General features: G+C 46.3%; 2 protein-coding genes and 1 long non-coding RNA gene across 7 annotated transcripts in view; 1 reads left to right on the plus strand and 2 right to left on the minus strand.

The window, feature by feature from the left end:
- Window positions 1–3: 3 nt before the first annotated feature.
- On the minus strand, window positions 4–12,188 carry btr12 (bloodthirsty-related gene family, member 12). The gene is made up of 7 exons (XM_061253271.1): window positions 12,056–12,188; window positions 9,036–9,682; window positions 8,397–8,492; window positions 5,341–5,574; window positions 2,534–2,681; window positions 2,117–2,143; window positions 4–1,398 (listed from the first exon to the last, which is right to left on the minus strand). The coding sequence occupies exons 1-7, from the start codon at window positions 12,060–12,062 to the stop codon at window positions 851–853; spliced, it is 1,707 nt and encodes a 568-aa protein (XP_061109255.1). The 5' UTR covers window positions 12,063–12,188; the 3' UTR covers window positions 4–850.
- An 883-nt stretch (window positions 12,189–13,071) lies between these two features.
- LOC133135661 (uncharacterized) lies at window positions 13,072–16,265 on the minus strand. The gene is made up of 3 exons (XR_009709428.1): window positions 16,003–16,265; window positions 14,691–14,742; window positions 13,072–14,370 (listed from the first exon to the last, which is right to left on the minus strand). It is a non-coding gene; the product is annotated as an uncharacterized LOC133135661 (long non-coding RNA).
- Window positions 16,266–18,015: 1,750 nt separating this feature from the next.
- The window catches only part of dcaf8 (DDB1 and CUL4 associated factor 8), a 17,810-nt gene continuing 16,450 nt past the window's right edge, over window positions 18,016–19,375 (plus strand). For 2 of the 5 annotated variants that reach the window (XM_061252027.1, XM_061252026.1), the window contains exons 1-2: window positions 18,018–18,270; window positions 19,231–19,299. In XM_061252027.1, coding sequence (XP_061108011.1) covers window positions 19,263–19,299 — 37 coding nt within the window. In that variant the 5' untranslated portion in view covers window positions 18,018–18,270; window positions 19,231–19,262. Of the gene's footprint in view, window positions 18,361–19,230; window positions 19,300–19,375 lie in introns of all 5 variants that reach the window. The other 3 variants (XM_061252030.1, XM_061252028.1, XM_061252029.1) reach the window with 3 other exon arrangements.

A 19,375-nucleotide genomic window follows, 5' to 3' on the forward strand; every position in this document is an offset into this window, starting at 1 on the left:
CACTTTTCATTTTCCTCTGATAATTCTTTATTCAAATTCAAAATTACAGTTGGAAATACCATTTCTTTTCAGTTTACAGAAATATTTGTGTCATTGTAATGCTAAGCTCTATATATATACTCATTGATAAACACATTATTACATTATGATGTACAGTACTGTGAAAAATGTTAGGCCCCCTACATTTGTCATATAAATTTCATATAAAATGTCTTAGATATTTTTGTATTTATATTTCTGCATTAGTGAGTCAGGACAAAATCCAAACATAAATTTTCCAAAAATGTTCATGTTGCAGTTTTTATTTTGCATTTTCTTAAATAAAGTAACATATTAACTAATACACCACCATGCTGTCTGGGATTAGCTGGAGAGCCAGTCTGCAGAAGAGCTGTGGCAAGGACTCTACCAGCTAAAGCTGCAGGCCATGTTCCTCAGAGAATGTGCTCTTAGGCGAAGGGTGGTTACAGCAAATATTGATCTGATTTAGTTTCACTGCCCTTCATTGTACATTTTCTGCTATCTCTAAAATATCTTTGCTTTACACATCTTTGACTTTTTCACAGTGCAGTATAATATCCCACCACATTTCAGTACAGAGATTCTTCATGTAGAACAGGAGTCACAAACAGCTGTCCATCACACCCTGACCCAGGAGGAGGGGAGGGGCCTGGGGCAGGAGTCTGGGAGAGGGGAGGGGCCTGGGGCAGGAGTCTGGGAGAGGGGAGGGGCCTGGGGCAGGAGTCTGGGAGAGGGGAGGGGCCTGGGGCAGGAGTCTGGGAGAGGGGAGGGGCCTGGGGCAGGAGTCTGGGAGAGGGGAGGGGCCTGGGGCAGGGGTCTGGGATTCGGCTCAGCTGTGTTTGACGGGGGAGATGATGAGCGGTCCGGAGTTCTTGCCGTCGTGGCAGAGGCAGGGGCTGAAGATGGGGAACAGGCTCTCAGTGAAGGCGTCCATGAAGGTGTAGAGGTGTGCGTGCGCCTTCACGTCGTAGAAGGACACCTGGCCGGCCTCGTGGTCCAGGTAGATGCCCACGCGGCTGGGCAGCTCGCTGAGCTGTAGGGGCAGCCGGGCCGCACTCAGGGCCTTCACCTGCCCGGCCTTCAGCCACAGGCACCAGAAGCCGTTCTCTGGGCTGAGCCGGATGTCGCCCTTCCTGCGCACGGACTGGCGCGCCACGCCCAGCGTCCAGGCCGTTTTGGAGCCCACCTCCACCTCCCAGTAATGCCTGCCGGAGCCCAGCCCCTCGCGCGCCAGCACGAACAGCGCGGGGTGGAACCGGCGTGTGCCGTCGCCCTGCTGCGTCTGGGCCTGCTTCCGCTCCTCAAACCACACCTTCCGCCCGTCAGCCGACTGCGCCAGGGTGCGCTGCGCCGTGGCCGGGTCCAGGAACACCTCGCCTGCAGAGAGAGGGCAGGGAAACTCAGCAGCGCCTCTTACAGGCCCGGAGGAGGAATTACAGCCTGTTCCTTCAGCTTCTGTACACCCCAACAATATGTCAGTGAGTATGCAGTATGTGAGTATATTTATATTTATTCATTTCTGCTGGTTAATTTACGATGTGTGTGTGTGTGTGTGTGTATGTGTGTGTGTGTGTGTGTGCATGTGTGTGTGTGTGGTATTTGTGTGTGTGTGAGTGTGTGAGTGTGTGTGAGTGTGTGAGTGTGTGTGAGTGTGTGAGTGTGTGTGTGAGTGTGTGTGTGTGTGTGTGTGTGTGCGGTATTTGTGTGTGTGTGTGTGTGTGTGTGTGTGAGTGTGTGTGTGTGTGTGTGTGTGTATGTGTGTGTGTGTGTGTGGTATTTGTGTGTGTGCGTGTGTGTGTGTGTCTGTGTGGTATATGTGTGTGTGTGTGAGTGTGTGAGTGTGTGTGAGTGTGTGTGTGTGTGTGTGTGTGAGTGTGTGTGTGTGTGTGTGTATGTATGTGTGTGTGTGTGTATGTGTGTGTGTGTGTGCTTGTGTGTGTGTGTGTGGTATTTGTGTGTGTGTGTGTGTCTGTGTGGTATATGTGTGTGTGTGCGAGTGTGTGAGTGTGTGTGAGTGTGTGTGTGTGTGTGTGTGTGTGTGTGTGTGTGTGTGAGTGTGTGTGTGTGGGTGTGTGTGTGTCCGAGGGGAACGTACTTGAGTAGTTCTGCAGTTTCCGGAACTCTATGGAAGAAAGAGACCACAGTCAGACTGTGCTACAGGTCAGTTCTGGGGGCTCTGTCCAATCGCTGTGTGAATTAGGCAAATGGAATGTCTTTGCTCAGTTCGAAGCCACAGCAGTCACAGATGTGGGGAAAGATGGATCCACAGGTCGATTATACGCATTCACGCTCCGAAAAAACTCTTCTGTAAAAGGCCTAGGAGGAACATTTAATGGACTAGAATTTCCTGAAAGATGCGATTACCTTGAGTGAGTATTGGTTCATGCAAGGAACAAGGAGACAGGAGGTGAAGAATCAATGATTGAAATGAGCCCTGGAAGTGGTAGATGGTCGTTAAAGAGAGAGGGGGGTGGTTATGCAGTCATGTGACCAGGCTCGTCCTATCACAGACCTTTGCTGTAGAGTCTCTTGAGCATGTCCTGGCTCTTCTCCAGCAGGGCGCTGACTGATGATCTCACAGTGCCCACGTACAGCTCCGTGCTCACAGACACGGCCACCCAGTCCATCGGCTCAGGGGGCGGGGCCAAGGAGGGGAGGGTCTAAAGGCACAGGACTCAACGTTACAGTTTAGGTCAGAGTCATGTGTGAATACTGCATGAGTTGTGCAGTATGTGAGCTGTGTGTATAAGCAGTGTGTGTGCAGTGTGTGAGCTGTGTGTAAGAGCAGTGTGTGTGCAGTGTGTGAGCTGTGTGTAACAGCAGTGTGTGTGCAGTGTGTATAAACAGTGTGTGTACAGTGAGTGAGCTGTGTGTAAGAGCAGTGTGTGTGCAGTGTGTGAGCTGTGTGTAAGAGCAGTGTGTGTGCAGTGTGTGAGCTGTGTGTAAGAGCAGTGTGTGTGCAGTGTGTGAGCTGTGTGTAAGAGCAGTGTGTGTGCAGTGAGTGAGCTGTGTGTAAGAGCAGTGTGTGTGCAGTGTGTGAGCTGTGTGTATAAGCAGTGTGTGTGCAGTGTGTGAGCTGTGTGTATAAGCAGTGTGTGTGCAGTGAGTGAGCTGTGTGTAAGAGCAGTGTGTGTGCAGTGTGTGAGCTGTGTGTAAGAGCAGTGTGTGAGCTGTGTGTATAAGCAGTGTGTGTGCAGTATGTGAGCTGTGTGTATAAGCAGTGTGTGTGCAGTGTGTGAGCTGTGTGTAACAGCAGTGTGTGTGCAGTGTGTGAGCTGTGTGTATAAGCAGTGTGTGAGCTGTGTGTAAGAGCAGTGTGTGAGCTGTGTGTATAAGCAGTGTGTGTGCAGTATGTGAGCTGTGTGTATAAGCAGTGTGTGTGCAGTGAGTGAGCTGTGTGTAACAGCAGTGTGTGTGCAGTGTGTGAGCTGTGTGTAACAGCAGTGTGTGTGCAGTGTGTGAGCTGTGTGTAACAGCAGTGTGTGTGCAGTGTGTGAGCTGTGTGTATAAGCAGTGTGTGTGCAGTGTGTATAAGCAGTGTGTGTGCAGTGTGTGAGCTGTGTGTAAGAGCAGTGTGTGTGCAGTGTGTATAAACAGTGTGTGTACAGTGAGTGAGCTGTGTGTGTGCAGTGTGTATAAACAGTGTGTGTACAGTGAGTGAGCTGTGTGTAAGAGCAGTGTGTGTGCAGTGTGTGAGCTGTGTGTATAAACAGTGTGTGTACAGTGAGTGAGCTGTGTGTAAGAGCAGTGTGTGTGCAGTGTGTATAAGCAGTGTGTGTGCAGTGTGTGAGCTGTGTGTAAGAGCAGTGTGTGTGCAGTGTGTGAGCTGTGTGTAAGAGCAGTGTGTGTGCAGTGTGTGAGCTGTGTGTAAGAGCAGTGTGTGTGCAGTGTGTGAGCTGTGTGTAAGAGCAGTGTGTGTGCAGTGTGTGAGCTGTGTGTAAGAGCAGTGTGTGTGCAGTGTGTGAGCTGTGTGTAAGAGCAGTGTGTGTGCAGTGAGTGAGCTGTGTGTAAGAGCAGTGTGTGTGCAGTGTGTGAGCTGTGTGTATAAGCAGTGTGTGTGCAGTGTGTGAGCTGTGTGTATAAGCAGTGTGTGTGCAGTGAGTGAGCTGTGTGTAAGAGCAGTGTGTGTGCAGTGTGTGAGCTGTGTGTAAGAGCAGTGTGTGAGCTGTGTGTATAAGCAGTGTGTGTGCAGTATGTGAGCTGTGTGTATAAGCAGTGTGTGTGCAGTGTGTGAGCTGTGTGTAACAGCAGTGTGTGTGCAGTGTGTGAGCTGTGTGTATAAGCAGTGTGTGAGCTGTGTGTAAGAGCAGTGTGTGAGCTGTGTGTATAAGCAGTGTGTGTGCAGTATGTGAGCTGTGTGTATAAGCAGTGTGTGTGCAGTGAGTGAGCTGTGTGTAACAGCAGTGTGTGTGCAGTGTGTGAGCTTTGTGTAACAGCAGTGTGTGTGCAGTGTGTGAGCTGTGTGTAACAGCAGTGTGTGTGCAGTGTGTGAGCTGTGTGTATAAGCAGTGTGTGTGCAGTGTGTATAAGCAGTGTGTGTGCAGTGTGTGAGCTGTGTGTAAGAGCAATGTGTGTGCAGTGTGTATAAACAGTGTGTGTACAGTGAGTGAGCTGTGTGTGTGCAGTGTGTATAAACAGTGTGTGTACAGTGAGTGAGCTGTGTGTAAGAGCAGTGTGTGTGCAGTGTGTGAGCTGTGTGTATAAACAGTGTGTGTACAGTGAGTGAGCTGTGTGTAAGAGCAGTGTGTGTGCAGTGTGTATAAGCAGTGTGTGTGCAGTGTGTGAGCTGTGTGTAAGAGCAGTGTGTGTGCAGTGTGTGAGCTGTGTGTAAGAGCAGTGTGTGTGCAGTGTGTGAGCTGTGTGTAAGAGCAGTGTGTGTGCAGTGTGTGAGCTGTGTGTATAAGCAGTGTGTGTGCAGTGTGTGAGCTGTGTGTATAAGCAGTGTGTGTGCAGTGTGTGAGCTGTGTGTATAAGCAGTGTGTGTGCAGTGAGTGAGCTGTGTGTAAGAGCAGTGTGTGTGCAGTGTGTGAGCTGTGTGTAAGAGCAGTGTGTGTGCAGTGTGTGAGCTGTGTGTATAAGCAGTGTGTGTGCAGTGTGTGAGCTGTGTGTATAAGCAGTGTGTGTGCAGTGTGTGAGCTGTGTGTATAAGCAGTGTGTGTGCAGTGTGTGAGCTGTGTGTAAGAGCAGTGTGTGTGCAGTGTGTATAAACAGTGTGTGTACAGTGAGTGAGCTGTGTGTGTGCAGTGTGTATAAACAGTGTGTGTGCAGTGTGTATAAACAATGTGTGTACAGTGAGTATACACAGTGTGTGTATCAGACCTGCAGCAGCAGCAGTTTGTCATCGCTGTGCATGAGCGTCTCTAGCTCTGCGCTCCTCTTCCTCAGCTGTGCCAGCTCCTCCTCCAGCCCCCGGGCCAGCTCCTGCGCCTGTCTCTCCGCCTCACGCTGCCGGCCTGTGATCTGGGCCACCAGCTCCGCCTGGCTCTGCTCCGCCCAGCGCTGCAGCTCAGCATACACCTTCCACGTCTCCTCCAGTTCCCGCTGCGCCGAGGTCTGAGCCAGGAGGACCAACACATCAACTTCAGCAACTACAGCATCAACTACAGCAACTACAACACCAACTACACTAACTACAGCACCTACACACGTCAACTACAGCAACTACACACATCAACTACACACATCAACTGTAGCACCAACTACACCAACTACAGCATCAACTACACCAACTACAACACCAACTACACCAACTACAGCACCTACACACGTCAACTACAGCAACTACACACATCAACTATAGCAACTACACACATCAACTACAGCACCAACTACAGCACAAACTCCACACCTACACACACACGAACACAACACAGGTACGCATATCTGGTACCACACTGACACTAGTGTGTTTGGAGAGTAGAGAGCAAATCTGTGTGAAACTGCCTGATGCAGTTGGAGGTGGGGTTCTTTGATAGACAAGTAGGGTTATTTGATACACAGGTTGGGGTATTATAATAGCAGTAGGTGTAAGCCTCCCATTGTATACTGGTTTTATTTGTACTTGTGAGTCAACGGCCACACTGCTATCTTAAAAGCTACCTTCCCTGAGCAGATCTCTCTCTGAGTTCAGGTTTAGAGTAAGTCACTCTGACTCAGCAGATCTGTCTCTCTGAGTTCAGGTTTAGAATGAGTCACTCTGACTGAGCAGATCTGTCTCTCTGAGTTCAGGTTCAGAATGAGTCACTCTGACTGAGCAGGACCGTACCACTATGGGTTTGACTCTGTAAGGGGACCAGGCCCAAGGCAGAGGATTCTGAGCATGTCCGTGTGATCTGAGCAGCAGGTGAATGAATGCAGTGGTACTACTGGTCCAACCAGTAAAACAACCTCCTCCCAGAAAACAAACATTTCAACTTATCATATATTTACACTCAGGCATTCAGCAAACGCCCTCATCCAGAACAAAGCTGAGGCACAGGAGGGTAATGCCTTTCAGCACTGAAAATAAAATAAAAACAAACAGCCCTAGGGGATGAGTGTGCACTAACAGACCCTGTAGGGGATAAGTGTGCACTAACAGACCCTGTAGGGGATAAGTGTGCACTAACAGACCCTGTAGGGGATAAGTGTGCACTAACAGACCCTGTAGGGGATAAGTGTGCACTAACAGACCCTGTAGGGGATAAGTGTGCACTAACAGACCCTGTGCGTTTTAAGTACACAGACAAACGGACCCGTATGTAACAGGACCGTCTCTGTATTTTTACACGCAGCCCTCTCCACGCTATTCCTGTCAGCCTTTAATGGTGATTCAGGACTGAAGTGGCTCCATTAAAGGAATAACATGGTGGTTGGTCACAGTCATACTTTCTAGGTTTTTATTTGCAATTTGCACAAGAGGGCACTGAAGAAACACAATGAAAGTATAAAATCTTTAGTTTTGGAGAGGTAAGCTTATTGAATTTAGAATAGTTTGTGCCACTGGCCTCCAGGAAGACAATGAAAATATATAATACTCAAATTGGAGTGCCTTTTAAGGACTATTAGACTATTTCTGGTTATATTCATTTAGCTAGCTAGCTAACATAAGGTGATATTATCGACAACATTAGCTAGCTAGTTTGCTTTCTATAGTAGTTCTGCTTTTATCTTAACTTGGCTAGCTAGCTAGCAAAAATGATCATTGGATAAGTCAGCGTCCTTACCTCAGCTATAAATAGTTGATATACTAAGTTAGCTAGCTTGTGAAAATTCAGTCTCCCAAGATGAGTGCGTAGCTATGGTAACAAACAACAATATGTGGAAAGTGGGAGCAAGGTCTGTCAGTCATAACTAATTGACAGTTCTCATTACCATGCCCAGACAGTTTGGGTGAACTTTTATAGTGGGAAATGTTGAAAAATACATTCTAAAATACAGTCAAATGACTGCATAATTAAAAAATGCTAATTTGTTTTGTTGTGTATCATTCAACCATCATGTTACTCCTTCAAAATGCACTCAGGCAGTTCTCAGAAAACACTAACAGTAAACATGCAGAACAGTCTTAGTAAATCTACCATCACTCACTCACATTCACTCACTCTCACTCACTGACTCATTCACTCAAACTTACATACTCACTCACACTGACACACACACACTCTCACTCACACACTCACTCACACACTCACTCATTCACTCAAACTTACACACTCACTCATGCACTCACTCACCCACTCACACTGACACACACACACTCTCACTCACTCACTCACTCACTCACACACTCTCACACTCTCACTCACTCACACACTCACACTCACTCACACTGACACACACACACTCTCTCACACACTCACTCACACGCTCACTCACTGATTCATTCACTCAAACTCACACACTCACTCACTCACTCACTCACACACATTCACTCACTCACTCACACATTCACTCACTCACTCACACACATTCACTCACTCACTCACTCACACACATTCACTCACTCACTCACTCACACACATTCACTCACTCACACACATTCACTCACTCACTCACACACACACACTCACTCACTCACTCACTCACACACACACATTCACTCACTCACTCACTCACACACATTCACTCACTCACTCACACACACTCACTCACTCACTCACTCACTCACTCACTCTCTCACTCACACACATTCACTCACTCACTCACTCACACACTCACTCACTCACTCACTCACACACATTCACTCACTCACTCACTCACACACATTCACTCACTCACACACATTCACTCACTCACTCACTCACACACACACACTCACTCACTCACTCACTCACTCATTCACTCACTCACTCACTCACTCACACACTCACTCACTCACTCACTCACTTACTTACCTTGATGACCTTGATAGACTGCTTGATCTCCTCCAGTTTCTTGGCTCTTTCCTTGATTAAGTGTTTGACCTCTGATCTCCTCTTACCCAGGTGACTCTGAGCACAAAGAAGAGGCAGGTTCATTTATTCACACATACAATTGTAGAACCACCCACTCACCTCCCCACTGAACCCATGTGAAAAATATTCACTTTTAGGATCTATCGTATTCCAGTATTGGTTAGCGTTAGCAGTCTCAGTGTATATTATTCCAGTATTGGTTAGCGTTAGCACTTTCAGTGTATATTATTCCAGTATTGTTAGCGTTAGCACTTTCAGTGTATATGATTCCAGTATTGGTTAGCATTAGCACTCTCGGTGTTAGCGTTAGCAGTCTCGGTGTTAGCGTTAGCACTCTCGGCGTTAGCGTTAGCACTCTCGTGTGTTAGCGTTAGCTGTCTCGGTGTTAGCGTTAGCACCCTCGTGTGTTAGCGTTAGCAGTCTCAGCATTAGCGTTAGCACTCGTGTGTTAGCGTTAGCACTCTCGGTGTTAGCGTTAGCACTCGTGTGTTAGCGTTAGCACTCTCGGTGTTAGCGTTAGCACTCGTGTGTTAGCGTTAGCACTCTCGGTGTTAGCACCCTAGCACATTGTGGTCTCACCATTTTGCGCTTCCACTCGCGCTCGATGGAGACGAGGTCGTGTGTGCGGTGTGCGGTCTCCGCGCAGCCGGGGCACACACAGGCATGGTCGCTGCGGCAGTACACCTCCAGGAGCCGCTGGTGCTTCCGGCAGACACTCTCTTCCAGGCGGGGCAGGGGTGCGGTCAGGCGGTGCTTGGCTAGCTCTTTGACGCGGCGGTGGGGCAACAGGTGAGCCTCACAGTACGAGCCACGGCAGGTGAGGCACGACTTCACCGCCCTCATCTTCCTCCCGATGCACGAATCACACGCCACCTCCCCCGCCTGGGCGAAGTCCCCGCCCACAGAGCCTGCCCCGCCCACAGAGCCTGCCCCGCCCCCCGCCCCCGCCCTCGGCTCCGCCCCCGGCTCCGCCTCGGCCCCGCCCCCGCTCTGGAAGTGGGCGGAGATCTCGGCCAGGACCCGGTTGACGCTCAGCTGCGGCCTCTTGGGGAAGCTGGTCTTGCACATGGGACAGACGCACTGCTTGCTGTGGCTCCAGTAGCCCTGCAGGCAGGCCTGGCAGAAGCTGTGGCCGCAGGGCGTGGAGACAGGCTCCACAAACACCTCCAGGCAGATGGAGCACTGGAACTGCTCCTCGGTCAGGGAGCGGCCAGGGGAACGCACACCTGCAGGGATCCACAGGTGAAAGATCCATATTACATATACGATTCATCAAAGCTCATTATGAAAAACGAAGCTCAAAGCACTACATTAAGACTCCCAAGTTCAAACAGCCGGAAAACAACATTAAAGAATCAAATAATAAATAACAGAGACACAAAAGCTCTTAAAGCGACAGTTACTCTTTTTACAAGGAGAGTAAACTCAACAAAATGTCACAATTAAATGATACAATATTAATTTACTAATATAAAGAAATCAAAACATTAACTTATTCCAAATGACTTTACTCTAAATAACAATAAAGTCATAATATCTATAATATAATGGCTTGAAACAATAAATAGGCTTCATCTTGCCATATATATATATATATATATATATTGCTACAAGGTAATATCCACGCAGTTGAAACAATTTAAACAATTGTTCTGCACAACGAGTTCAATAGGGCATCCGCGTGCTCCATGTCCATCCATGTCAATTCCCTGCTTATTACTGGGACTTTTCTGCCTCGTATTCTACGGCTCTTAACATTCTGTCCTTAGTTGTACCACCAGCTGCGTCTTTTGCACTTGTTGTGTTTTTATTTCTGTACGCCTTGCAACATGCCATCTCCTCTTTACACCTACTGTGTTTTATTTACCTAAAGAGTCCATTCTGTATGTGATGTCACTCCAAACCTTCATCCTCTCTGTTGGTGTTCTCTCCTCTCTGCTATAATTCAGCGTTGTGAAGCTGTAGACCTTATTAACCATCTACACTCAGTGAACACTTTATTTAGCTGTAGACCTGTACCCCAGCTTGTGAGTGCAAATATTTAATCAGCCAATCATGTGGCAGCAACTATATGCATGGAAGCATGCAGACATGATCAAATGTCATATTAGTGACTTTGACCATGGAATGATTGTTGGTGCCAGACAGGGTGGTTTGAGTATCTCTGAGACTGCTGATCTTCTTTTTGTGATTTTCATGCACAACAGTCTCTAGAGTTTGCAGAGAATGGTGCAAAAAACTAAAAACATCCAGTGAGCAGAGGTTCTGTGGGCAGAAGCGAGTTGGTAATGAGAGACATCAGAGGAGAAGGGCCAGACTGGTTGAAGCTGACAGGAAGGTGACAGTAAAACAACCACATATTACAACAGTGGTATGCAGAAGAGCATCTCTGAACACACAATGTGCCAAACCTCTAAGTGGATACAGTAGCAGAAGAAGAAAAAAAAGTAGAATAAATACCAAATAAAGTGTTCACTGAGTGTATATTTCCTGATCTGGAAATGTAAGTTTTCATTTCCTTGTGTCTGTTTGCACCATATCCGAATTGTGTGTAATTGATTTGACTGCAGAAATGGAAACGGTGTTGATGTCTCTGACAGCAACAGTGCCGGGATACAGCTCAGATATTGCTCTACAGATATTTTTTGTGCTGGGACTAAATCTGGCCCTGAGACTGGTGCGCAAATCACACACACACACACACTCACACACACCACACACTCACACACTCTCTCACACACACTCACACACTCACACACACTCTCTCACACATACCACACACACACACATACACACACACTCTCACACATACATGCACACTCACACACACACACACTCACACACACGTGCACACAAATCACACACACACACATGCACACAAATCGCACACACACGTACACACACTCTCTCTCCTTTAGTGCTCTTTCACACAGACACACACACACACAGACTCACAGGTGTACCTAGGTTTTGCTGCTTCACTGTTTAAACTGGTTTAGTCAGACGGCCGTATGTCTGTCCTGTAATGGCTGTGGAATGCTGCCCTGCGACATGCAGCCTCGCCCAGCATTGCAGTGCAATAACCCTCTGACAACGCTACAACAATGCTGCAGAAACGCTTTGAATTTCAAAAAACAACACCAACTTCCTCTCCACACCAAGCCATACATGACATGCTCAAACTACCCCACTGTGTCCATAACACAACTACACAACACAAACCTGCTCCACACAACTACACAACTACACCCAGCAGACTCCAGATTTAAAAGATACAAACCCACTTGATACTTCATTAATGCAAAAGGGAGTTTAGTTATACAGTTTATTTCCAACAGGACCTTCCAGTCTCCCTCCTAATTCACAAACTCCTGGAATATTGTCTTCACACTTAGCCCTATAAGACTCTAGAGGAAAGTACCGTTCCGAGTCATAGAGTGATAGATAGATAGATACAACTTGAACCCCTGATAAGTATATTGATTTACTGTTAGAGGTAGCATTTAGCCCTATAGGATATAGGTTTTACTGTTAGAGGCGGCAGTTAGCCCTATTGGATAAAGGTTTTACTGTAAGAAACGGGATAAAAAGAGACTCACTCTGCATTATGATCTGTGCTCTGCTCTGTACCTGTCGGGTGAACTCTTCCTCCTCCCAGTATTTAATCAACTACCAGATTTCCCCTTTCTGATCACCCTCTTTACTCTCTCTCTCTCCCTCTCTCTGAGAAGGAGCAGTATCAGTGAGAGGGTGTGGTCACAGATGTGGTTATACCTGTTAGGAACCCAGCTCAGCAGTGATTGGAGAAAAACAGACGTGCTGATCAGTGATTGGGTGAAAAATAGATTGATCTTTGATGATTGTGTCAGAGGGTGTGCTGCTATTATTAGCTGAACATTTATACAAACACCACCCAGAGAGTAAACCAGTAAGACAAACAGACATTTTATAGATAGACAGTCAGACAAACACACAGACAGACAGATAGATAGACAGACAGACAGACAGACAGACGCATTAGAGAGGGTTCCAGGTTTTGCTCATTGCAGTTGTCCAGCTGGCTGGATAATCCTGCTTGGTGATACAGGCCCCAGGATGTGCAGTTCATTGTCTCTCCAGCAGAATGTAAATGTTGGTTTTGAGCAGCAGGGGCAGCCCTGGAGCACTGGTTCCTTTACTCAGAACCTGGAGATGGGGAGACACAGCATCACAACGGCTTCATACCTGCTGTGGACTGTCTGCAGACATTTTTTAGTAGGATACTACTACTACTACTGCTATCACTACTGCTACTACTGTTATTACTACTACTATGCATGTAGCATGTAGCATGTAGCATGTAGTGTGTTTCAGGGCAGGGTCCTTGTTGTGCACTGCCATACATAGCTCAGGTCATCATAAATATTAATATTAATATTTCTTCTCAGTGCTTTCATTAGAGCATTTTGTATTCTGAATAGTTCCATCATTAACTTTAACATTTTTACATTTCTTTCATAAGTCCAGTATACAACAAAGAGTGAGGCCAGGCTTGGCTGCTGTGCTAATTCTGGGCGCTGTTCACAGCAAGAGAATCATCTGCACAGTGAAAATACAACCACCACACAGTCTGAGAGACATGGCACAGATATTTTATTTGTGTAGTAAAACAACGGTGATCAGTTATGTTTGTCATTCTCTGGAGCTTATAAGTGACACACATAAATTAATACATCTTTTAATACACAGTAATCATAAGAGATATCATTACACAAAGTGCCCAGACACAGGCATCAGACAAACGAACTCATCTGATTATACAGGTCTAGTGTCAGGCACAAATGACTGAGCATGTGAAATGAGTGAACAGCTGTAAGCGGTCTGTGTGTGTGTGTGTGCGCGCGCGTGTGTGTATGTGTGCATGTGTGTGTGTGTGCGTGTGTGCATGTGTGTGTGCGCGTGTGTGTGCATGTGTGTGTGTGTGCGTGTGTGCATGTGTGTGTGTGCATGTGTGTGTGCATGTGTGTGTGTGCATGTGTGTGTGTAACAGAGGAGTGATGGGTTTATTAGAGAAATAAGTATATCATGTAGGGATCTTAACTGCACTACTTGTTAATGTTTAATCCAGTGTACTCTGCAAGCAGGCTCAATGGTATGGGTTAGGGTTAGGTGGTATGGAAGGCCTCTGATTAGATGGAGCCATTTATTTTCATAGCGCTTATCACAGAAGACTGTCACAGAGTAACAGAAACTAGCCATTTCCTGTTCTGGGCTGGGGTGAGGTGGTGGTCATTTCCTGGCTGTGTAACTCTGCCTCTCTGTTCTAATTGACAGCACAGTGCCCAGCCCCTCATGGGCCAGAACTACAATCAGAATCACAACCCAGGCCCATGACCCCATGCAGAGAGAGAGAGAAAGAGTGTGTGCATGTGTGTGTGTGTGTGTGTGTGTGTGTGTGTGTGTGTGTGTAGGTGTGTTGAGAATAGAGAAATGCAGGTAGTGGAAGAACGGGAGAGGGAGGAGAGAGATTTTTTGGGTGCAGAGGAGTAGAGGTAATGACTATGTTGTCATAGTAATGGGGCTATCACTCTCTCTCAATTCCAGTCTGTTTTAAATCAATTAATTCCAGCTTTCCTTCACCCCCTCTCTCCCCCTCTTTCTCAGTACAATGTCTCTCTCTCTCTCTCTCTCTCTCTCTCTCTCTCTCTCTCTCTCAGTCAGTGCAGTTGTAATGTCTCTCTCTTAGTACAGTGCTTAAGTATCTCTGTACTACTGAACACTTTTCATGTCATTCTCTGTTTCTACTTCTTCTTCTGGAAGCGTCTGAACTGGTTCTGTATGGCCAGCGCAGCCTTCGTGGTCTCAGGGGCGTCCAGATCGATATCAGCTTCCTCCTCCAGGTCCTCCGTCTTCCCCACGCCTCCCGGAAGCTTCTCTGTGAGAGGAGCGAGATGCCAATCACCCTGAATCACAAACCACATTGTGCCCCTCACACCATGACACAACCTGTGTGGGTTTATATCATTTCACATAACCTGTAATAATCTGTAAAAAAAATAGCACACACACAGACACACACACACACACACACACACGCACACACACATACACACACACACACACACACACGCACACACACAGACACACACACAGACACACACACACACACGCACGCACACACACGCACACACACACACACACACACACAGGACAATGCAAGGACACACACACACAATGGTGCAGGAGGACACAGACCCTTGGTCTCTCCAATGGAGTCCTGGCAGCTGGATTTCCCGGTTGATCTGGACTGAAACAAAAAATGACATCATCAGTTCTAAAGTAGGTCACATGCACATGCACACACACACACACACACACACACACACACACACACACATATGATGGTGCAGGAGGACACTTCATAAAGCAACATACAGTGACAATATAAAGCACTTTGCAGTAAACTTTGTTTCAATGCACAACTCATGTGTGCAGTAGGGATGTGATCCATCACAGTGAATGAACAGTTATTATTATCATTAATAGTTAATTCAGCACCTGGATAACAGAATGCTAAGGGAAATAAAATGACGTGAGAGGTAACTGTTTATTATGTTGAATAGCCAACTGTAAGCGTGAAAAATAAAACTACTGTCTAATATTAGGCTACAATTTCAAAGCAATTGTCTGTAAAAGTGTTTCATCCACACCAAAGACTAAATACTTTGACCATTTATATCATCAAACTGTCTGAACCCAAAATGAATCGCCACAATAAGGCTATAAACACGTAGAGTAGTCATGCAATCCTGTGATTACTTGCGTCCCGTGAAACTATTATACTGGACTCTACAGAGCACGAGAACGGCTGCTATGCACGTTCCTTATTCGAAGTCTTGCGCAAACGCCATTTACAACATATCGTAACCGAGTCGGTACTTCATGCAGTGAATACGTGATGTTTCGCCTGTTCCGTGCTGCGGCCCTTTAAGCCAATGAGAGACTGCAAGGCTGCGGCAATAACGCCACTCCCGTACGCACCGAGGCTGCGGGTAATAACGCCACTCCCGCACCGCGCTGAGGCTGCGGGTAATAACGCCACTCCCGTACGCACCGAGGCTGCGGGTAATAACGCCACTCCCGCACCGCGCTGAGGCTGCGGGTAATAACGCCACTCCCGTACGCACCGAGGCTGCGGTAATAACGCCACTCCCGTACGCACCGATGCTGCGGGTAATAACGCCACTCCTGTACGCACCGAGGCTGCGGGTAATAACGCCCCTCCCGTACCGCACCGAGGCTGCGGGTAATAACGCCCCTCCCGTACCGCACCGAGGCTGCGGGTAATAACGCCACTCCCGTACCGCGCTGGGGAGGGAGCGCACGGAACTCCTCAAAGACGGATCAACGGAGAGTTCTTCCTTCCGTCTGTAGGCTTACCTGCGAATTCCACGCCTTAGTGGAAGCCAGACAATTTTTTTCTGGATCCCAGAACATTGATACCAAGATAGTTCTCACAACTGAAATATTTTTTTTGATTGATGAAAGCCTTAATTATGGGACTTACTGTGCTCATTTTAGTCGTTTGGTCTCGTGTCGTACACTTGTGCTGTAGAGACTGCACCTCCCCCGCTCTTCTTTTTAAACAGACTGCGGAATTACAGTAATTTTGAGAATGAAAGAAACAGGCTTGTAACACACTATGTACTGCTTAGAGAAAGGAAACAGAGGGATGCTTGCTCCGACGTCGCGTTCCATCCGCTGCTACAGCGATCCTGAGCAGCGCGCGTGGAACAGACAGAAACCTCACACCTGACGCGCTCTCTTTAGCGCACACGCGCACGCACACACAAGCACACGCACACCCACACACACACTCTCACATACTCCTATAGACACATAAACACACACATACATTTATATACGTAAAACATACACGTTTGCACTCTTGCACATACGTACATACTATACAGTATGAGTATTATCGCGATTCAGTTTGATTTAGATTCCTGGGGTCGCGATTTGATTTCAAAACAATTCTTGATTCATCGTGATTATCATTTGATGTGATAGTTGTATTGCTATTTGATTGCAATAAACAGTTGAATACATTCCAAAGTGAAATATTGCATGTCAAAAAGGTAAACTGAATTTAAAATGTAAATTGACTTTAAATGTACTTACAAAATAAAAGATATAGGTAAAGTATTTAATACAACACATACAACCAAACGGAAAACTGGACCACAACAGGCCTGTAGTGCATTAAACATGTAACTGACTAAATTAAAGCTTGTTTGCATATAGTGATTCGCCCCATCTCCACTGCTGCTGTCCCAGTGCCCTGTGGATTACACGCTGTGGTCTGTTATGTCTGTTTCACTGAATGTGCAAATATCGGTTTCATTTCTCCTCGCCTGCGCTGAGCACAGAGCAGCTCAATCACTGGCAGTTCAAGCAGTCTGTCGAGGAAGCTGTTAGGATACCGTAAACCTAAAACATCAGCTGTGTATGGCAAATATGCTTTGCCAGGGAACATTACATTACATTACATTAATGGCATTTGGCAGACGCTCTTATCCAGAGCGACGTACAACAAAGTGCAAAGTGCATACCCATAACCAGGGATAAGTGCGCTGAAAGACCCTAGAGGGAAGTACAATTTCAGTTGCTACCTGCACAACAAATATAAGGGCCAGGGCCTATATGATCATCAGATTAATTCTTCTTCTTCTTATTATCATTATTATTATTATTATTATTATTATTATTATTATTATTATTATTGTTTTGTTTTTGTTTTTTTAAATCGTAATACCGCAACACGCGAAAGTATGAACGAACCGCTTACCTAGCCAAACACTGCTTACCTAGCCAAACTAAACATCCTAATACATACCTAATACATACTTTCTGTGTCTTACATACCACAGAAAGACAACAATTAAGGCTTACAGGGAGGTAGGGAGGGACAGGGAGAGGTGCTGCTTGAAGAGGGGCGTCTTCAGTATGTTGTTGTTCAACAACATACTGTATATAATGCATCTGACCCTGTAGCATTCTGATTATGTTCCCAAATCCTAGTGAGTAGGTTATGTGCAATGTCGCCCCCAAGTGAACAAAATGCGCAATAGCAGGCACACCAATACAGGGCAGGAAGGAAGCTGGTTGTTGACATGCACGAATACTGCACACTGCTAGCAGGAAACGGATATCTGACTGTGCAGAAGGAGGGGGAAAAGTGTTTTTTTACATTTCAACTGCCATAAATAGTAATGAACAAAAAGTTCACACTCACAGGTATATGTTTTTTTCTCACCATCCTTGTCTTGTAAGAAATTATGCCAGGTTTATTTCTGAAACAATCTTTTTTGGTTTCTTTCAACTTAAATAAGTAAAATGGAATATTATTCAGCTTATACATTCCAATACCATTATTTTATACAAAAGTACCATAAATTGTTTATTTCCCCAAAACCATGTGTATTTTCTAACATTAAATTAGAACACTTTCTGACTAGACTGGAGATAACTACAACTCCCACAGGCGTTTAAGAAAACGCACTTCCGGAAAGACTATCGCTGATTGGGCGCTGGAAGGGGAATCTTCAGGAAAAAAAACACAAGGCGACGAGAACCATCAAAACATAAACAGAAAGTACAGTGGAAATCGCAACGCTTTCTGCTTTGTGTGGCATGCGCTTTAAGCACACGACCCTGATGTCGAGAAAGCTAAGCTGCAGTCCGCCGGTTCGAGGAGCCTGAAATTCTGTTCGGGATTAGAAATTGACACCGACGATTAGGATTTAGCTGACAGTCGGCGGGCCTACTTGAGGTGACAGTGTTTACACGTTAGCTTGCTAGCGTACAAAAACTACGGAGGAAAGCGTTTTCTAACCAAGCTAACTCACTGGGAAATACGACGGTATTTTAAAATAATGCATGTAGCCCATGTGTTCAGTTATTACAGAACTTGACAACAATGTTGAAATATTGGAGAAATGAACAAGAATGCGCAACAACGTCGCAAGACATTTGGCTATGTGGCTAGCGACCTGCTGCTGTGGTAGCTATGTAGCACAGCTAACAGACTCGTCATTTTATAGCGCATCGATTTTGGAAATTTGTAGTACTTGTCTCTATCACTTTCAGAGTCCTGTTTTGCGTCTTGGTTTGTCCATAACCTCCCAGTGCGAACGGCGATGGAAGTGGCAGAACAATCTGTCTTTAATCGCGTGGTGCCCACGGGCAGCTAGGATTAGGCGACTGTCTAGTGTTATTTTCTGTTTTTATTAACAGGCTAATGATCTATTTTAACATGTTAACAATCTAACCTTAGCATACTCGCTTACAAGCTATTTATTGTAAACTAACATTAGGTTTTGCATTTGCACTGAGGATGTCACGGTACTGAGACTAAGCTAGCTAGATAGCTAGTTTGCGAACATTACTTTGAGATGAGATATCACGTTATGCTGTCTGCAGATAGCCTAGTTGCTTGCGTTATTTTTATATCCGTCGAGATTGCAGTTGTGATGTGTATTGGCCCACGCGGATATAGCAGTTTAAACCGCAAGCAAATGCCAACAGGTGCCTTATTTAGCGCGACTTATTCGCTATAATATACAGCTGTTATGCGGCTTTTAACTTTTAAGTATGTATATATGGAGTCAATTGCTTATGAAAGGGGAATCAGGCTACTCCACACGAAGTTGAAATCAGATCATATGAGTTTCTTGTAAAGTGAGTGACATTGGAGTTGATAGAAAATTGAGGCTCTCTGTCTCCCCCACAGGCTGCCCTCGCTACTGAGAGACGCACAGGACTATGGCTGACCGCGAGGGGCAGTCCTCCATCACACCCGGTGAGAAATCCGCTTTCTGATAACGCGCTGACAGCAAAACCACTCTCGCCCCTGTTTGTGTTTTTATTATCTCGTG

Source organism: Conger conger, chromosome 8 (genome assembly GCF_963514075.1).
Source record: "Conger conger chromosome 8, fConCon1.1, whole genome shotgun sequence".
NCBI lineage: Eukaryota > Metazoa > Chordata > Actinopteri > Anguilliformes > Congridae > Conger > Conger conger.

Excerpts from the sequence above, each read along its gene's own strand:
- btr12 (XM_061253271.1), bottom strand. Across the intron at positions 2,682-5,340 it reads ACAAACTGCTGCTGCTGCAG|ACCCTCCCCTCCTTGGCCCC; the intron begins GTCTGATACACA and ends CTGTGCCTTTAG. Across the intron at positions 1,399-2,116 it reads GAAACTGCAGAACTACTCAA|GCGAGGTGTTCCTGGACCCG; the intron begins GTACGTTCCCCT and ends CTCTCTCTGCAG.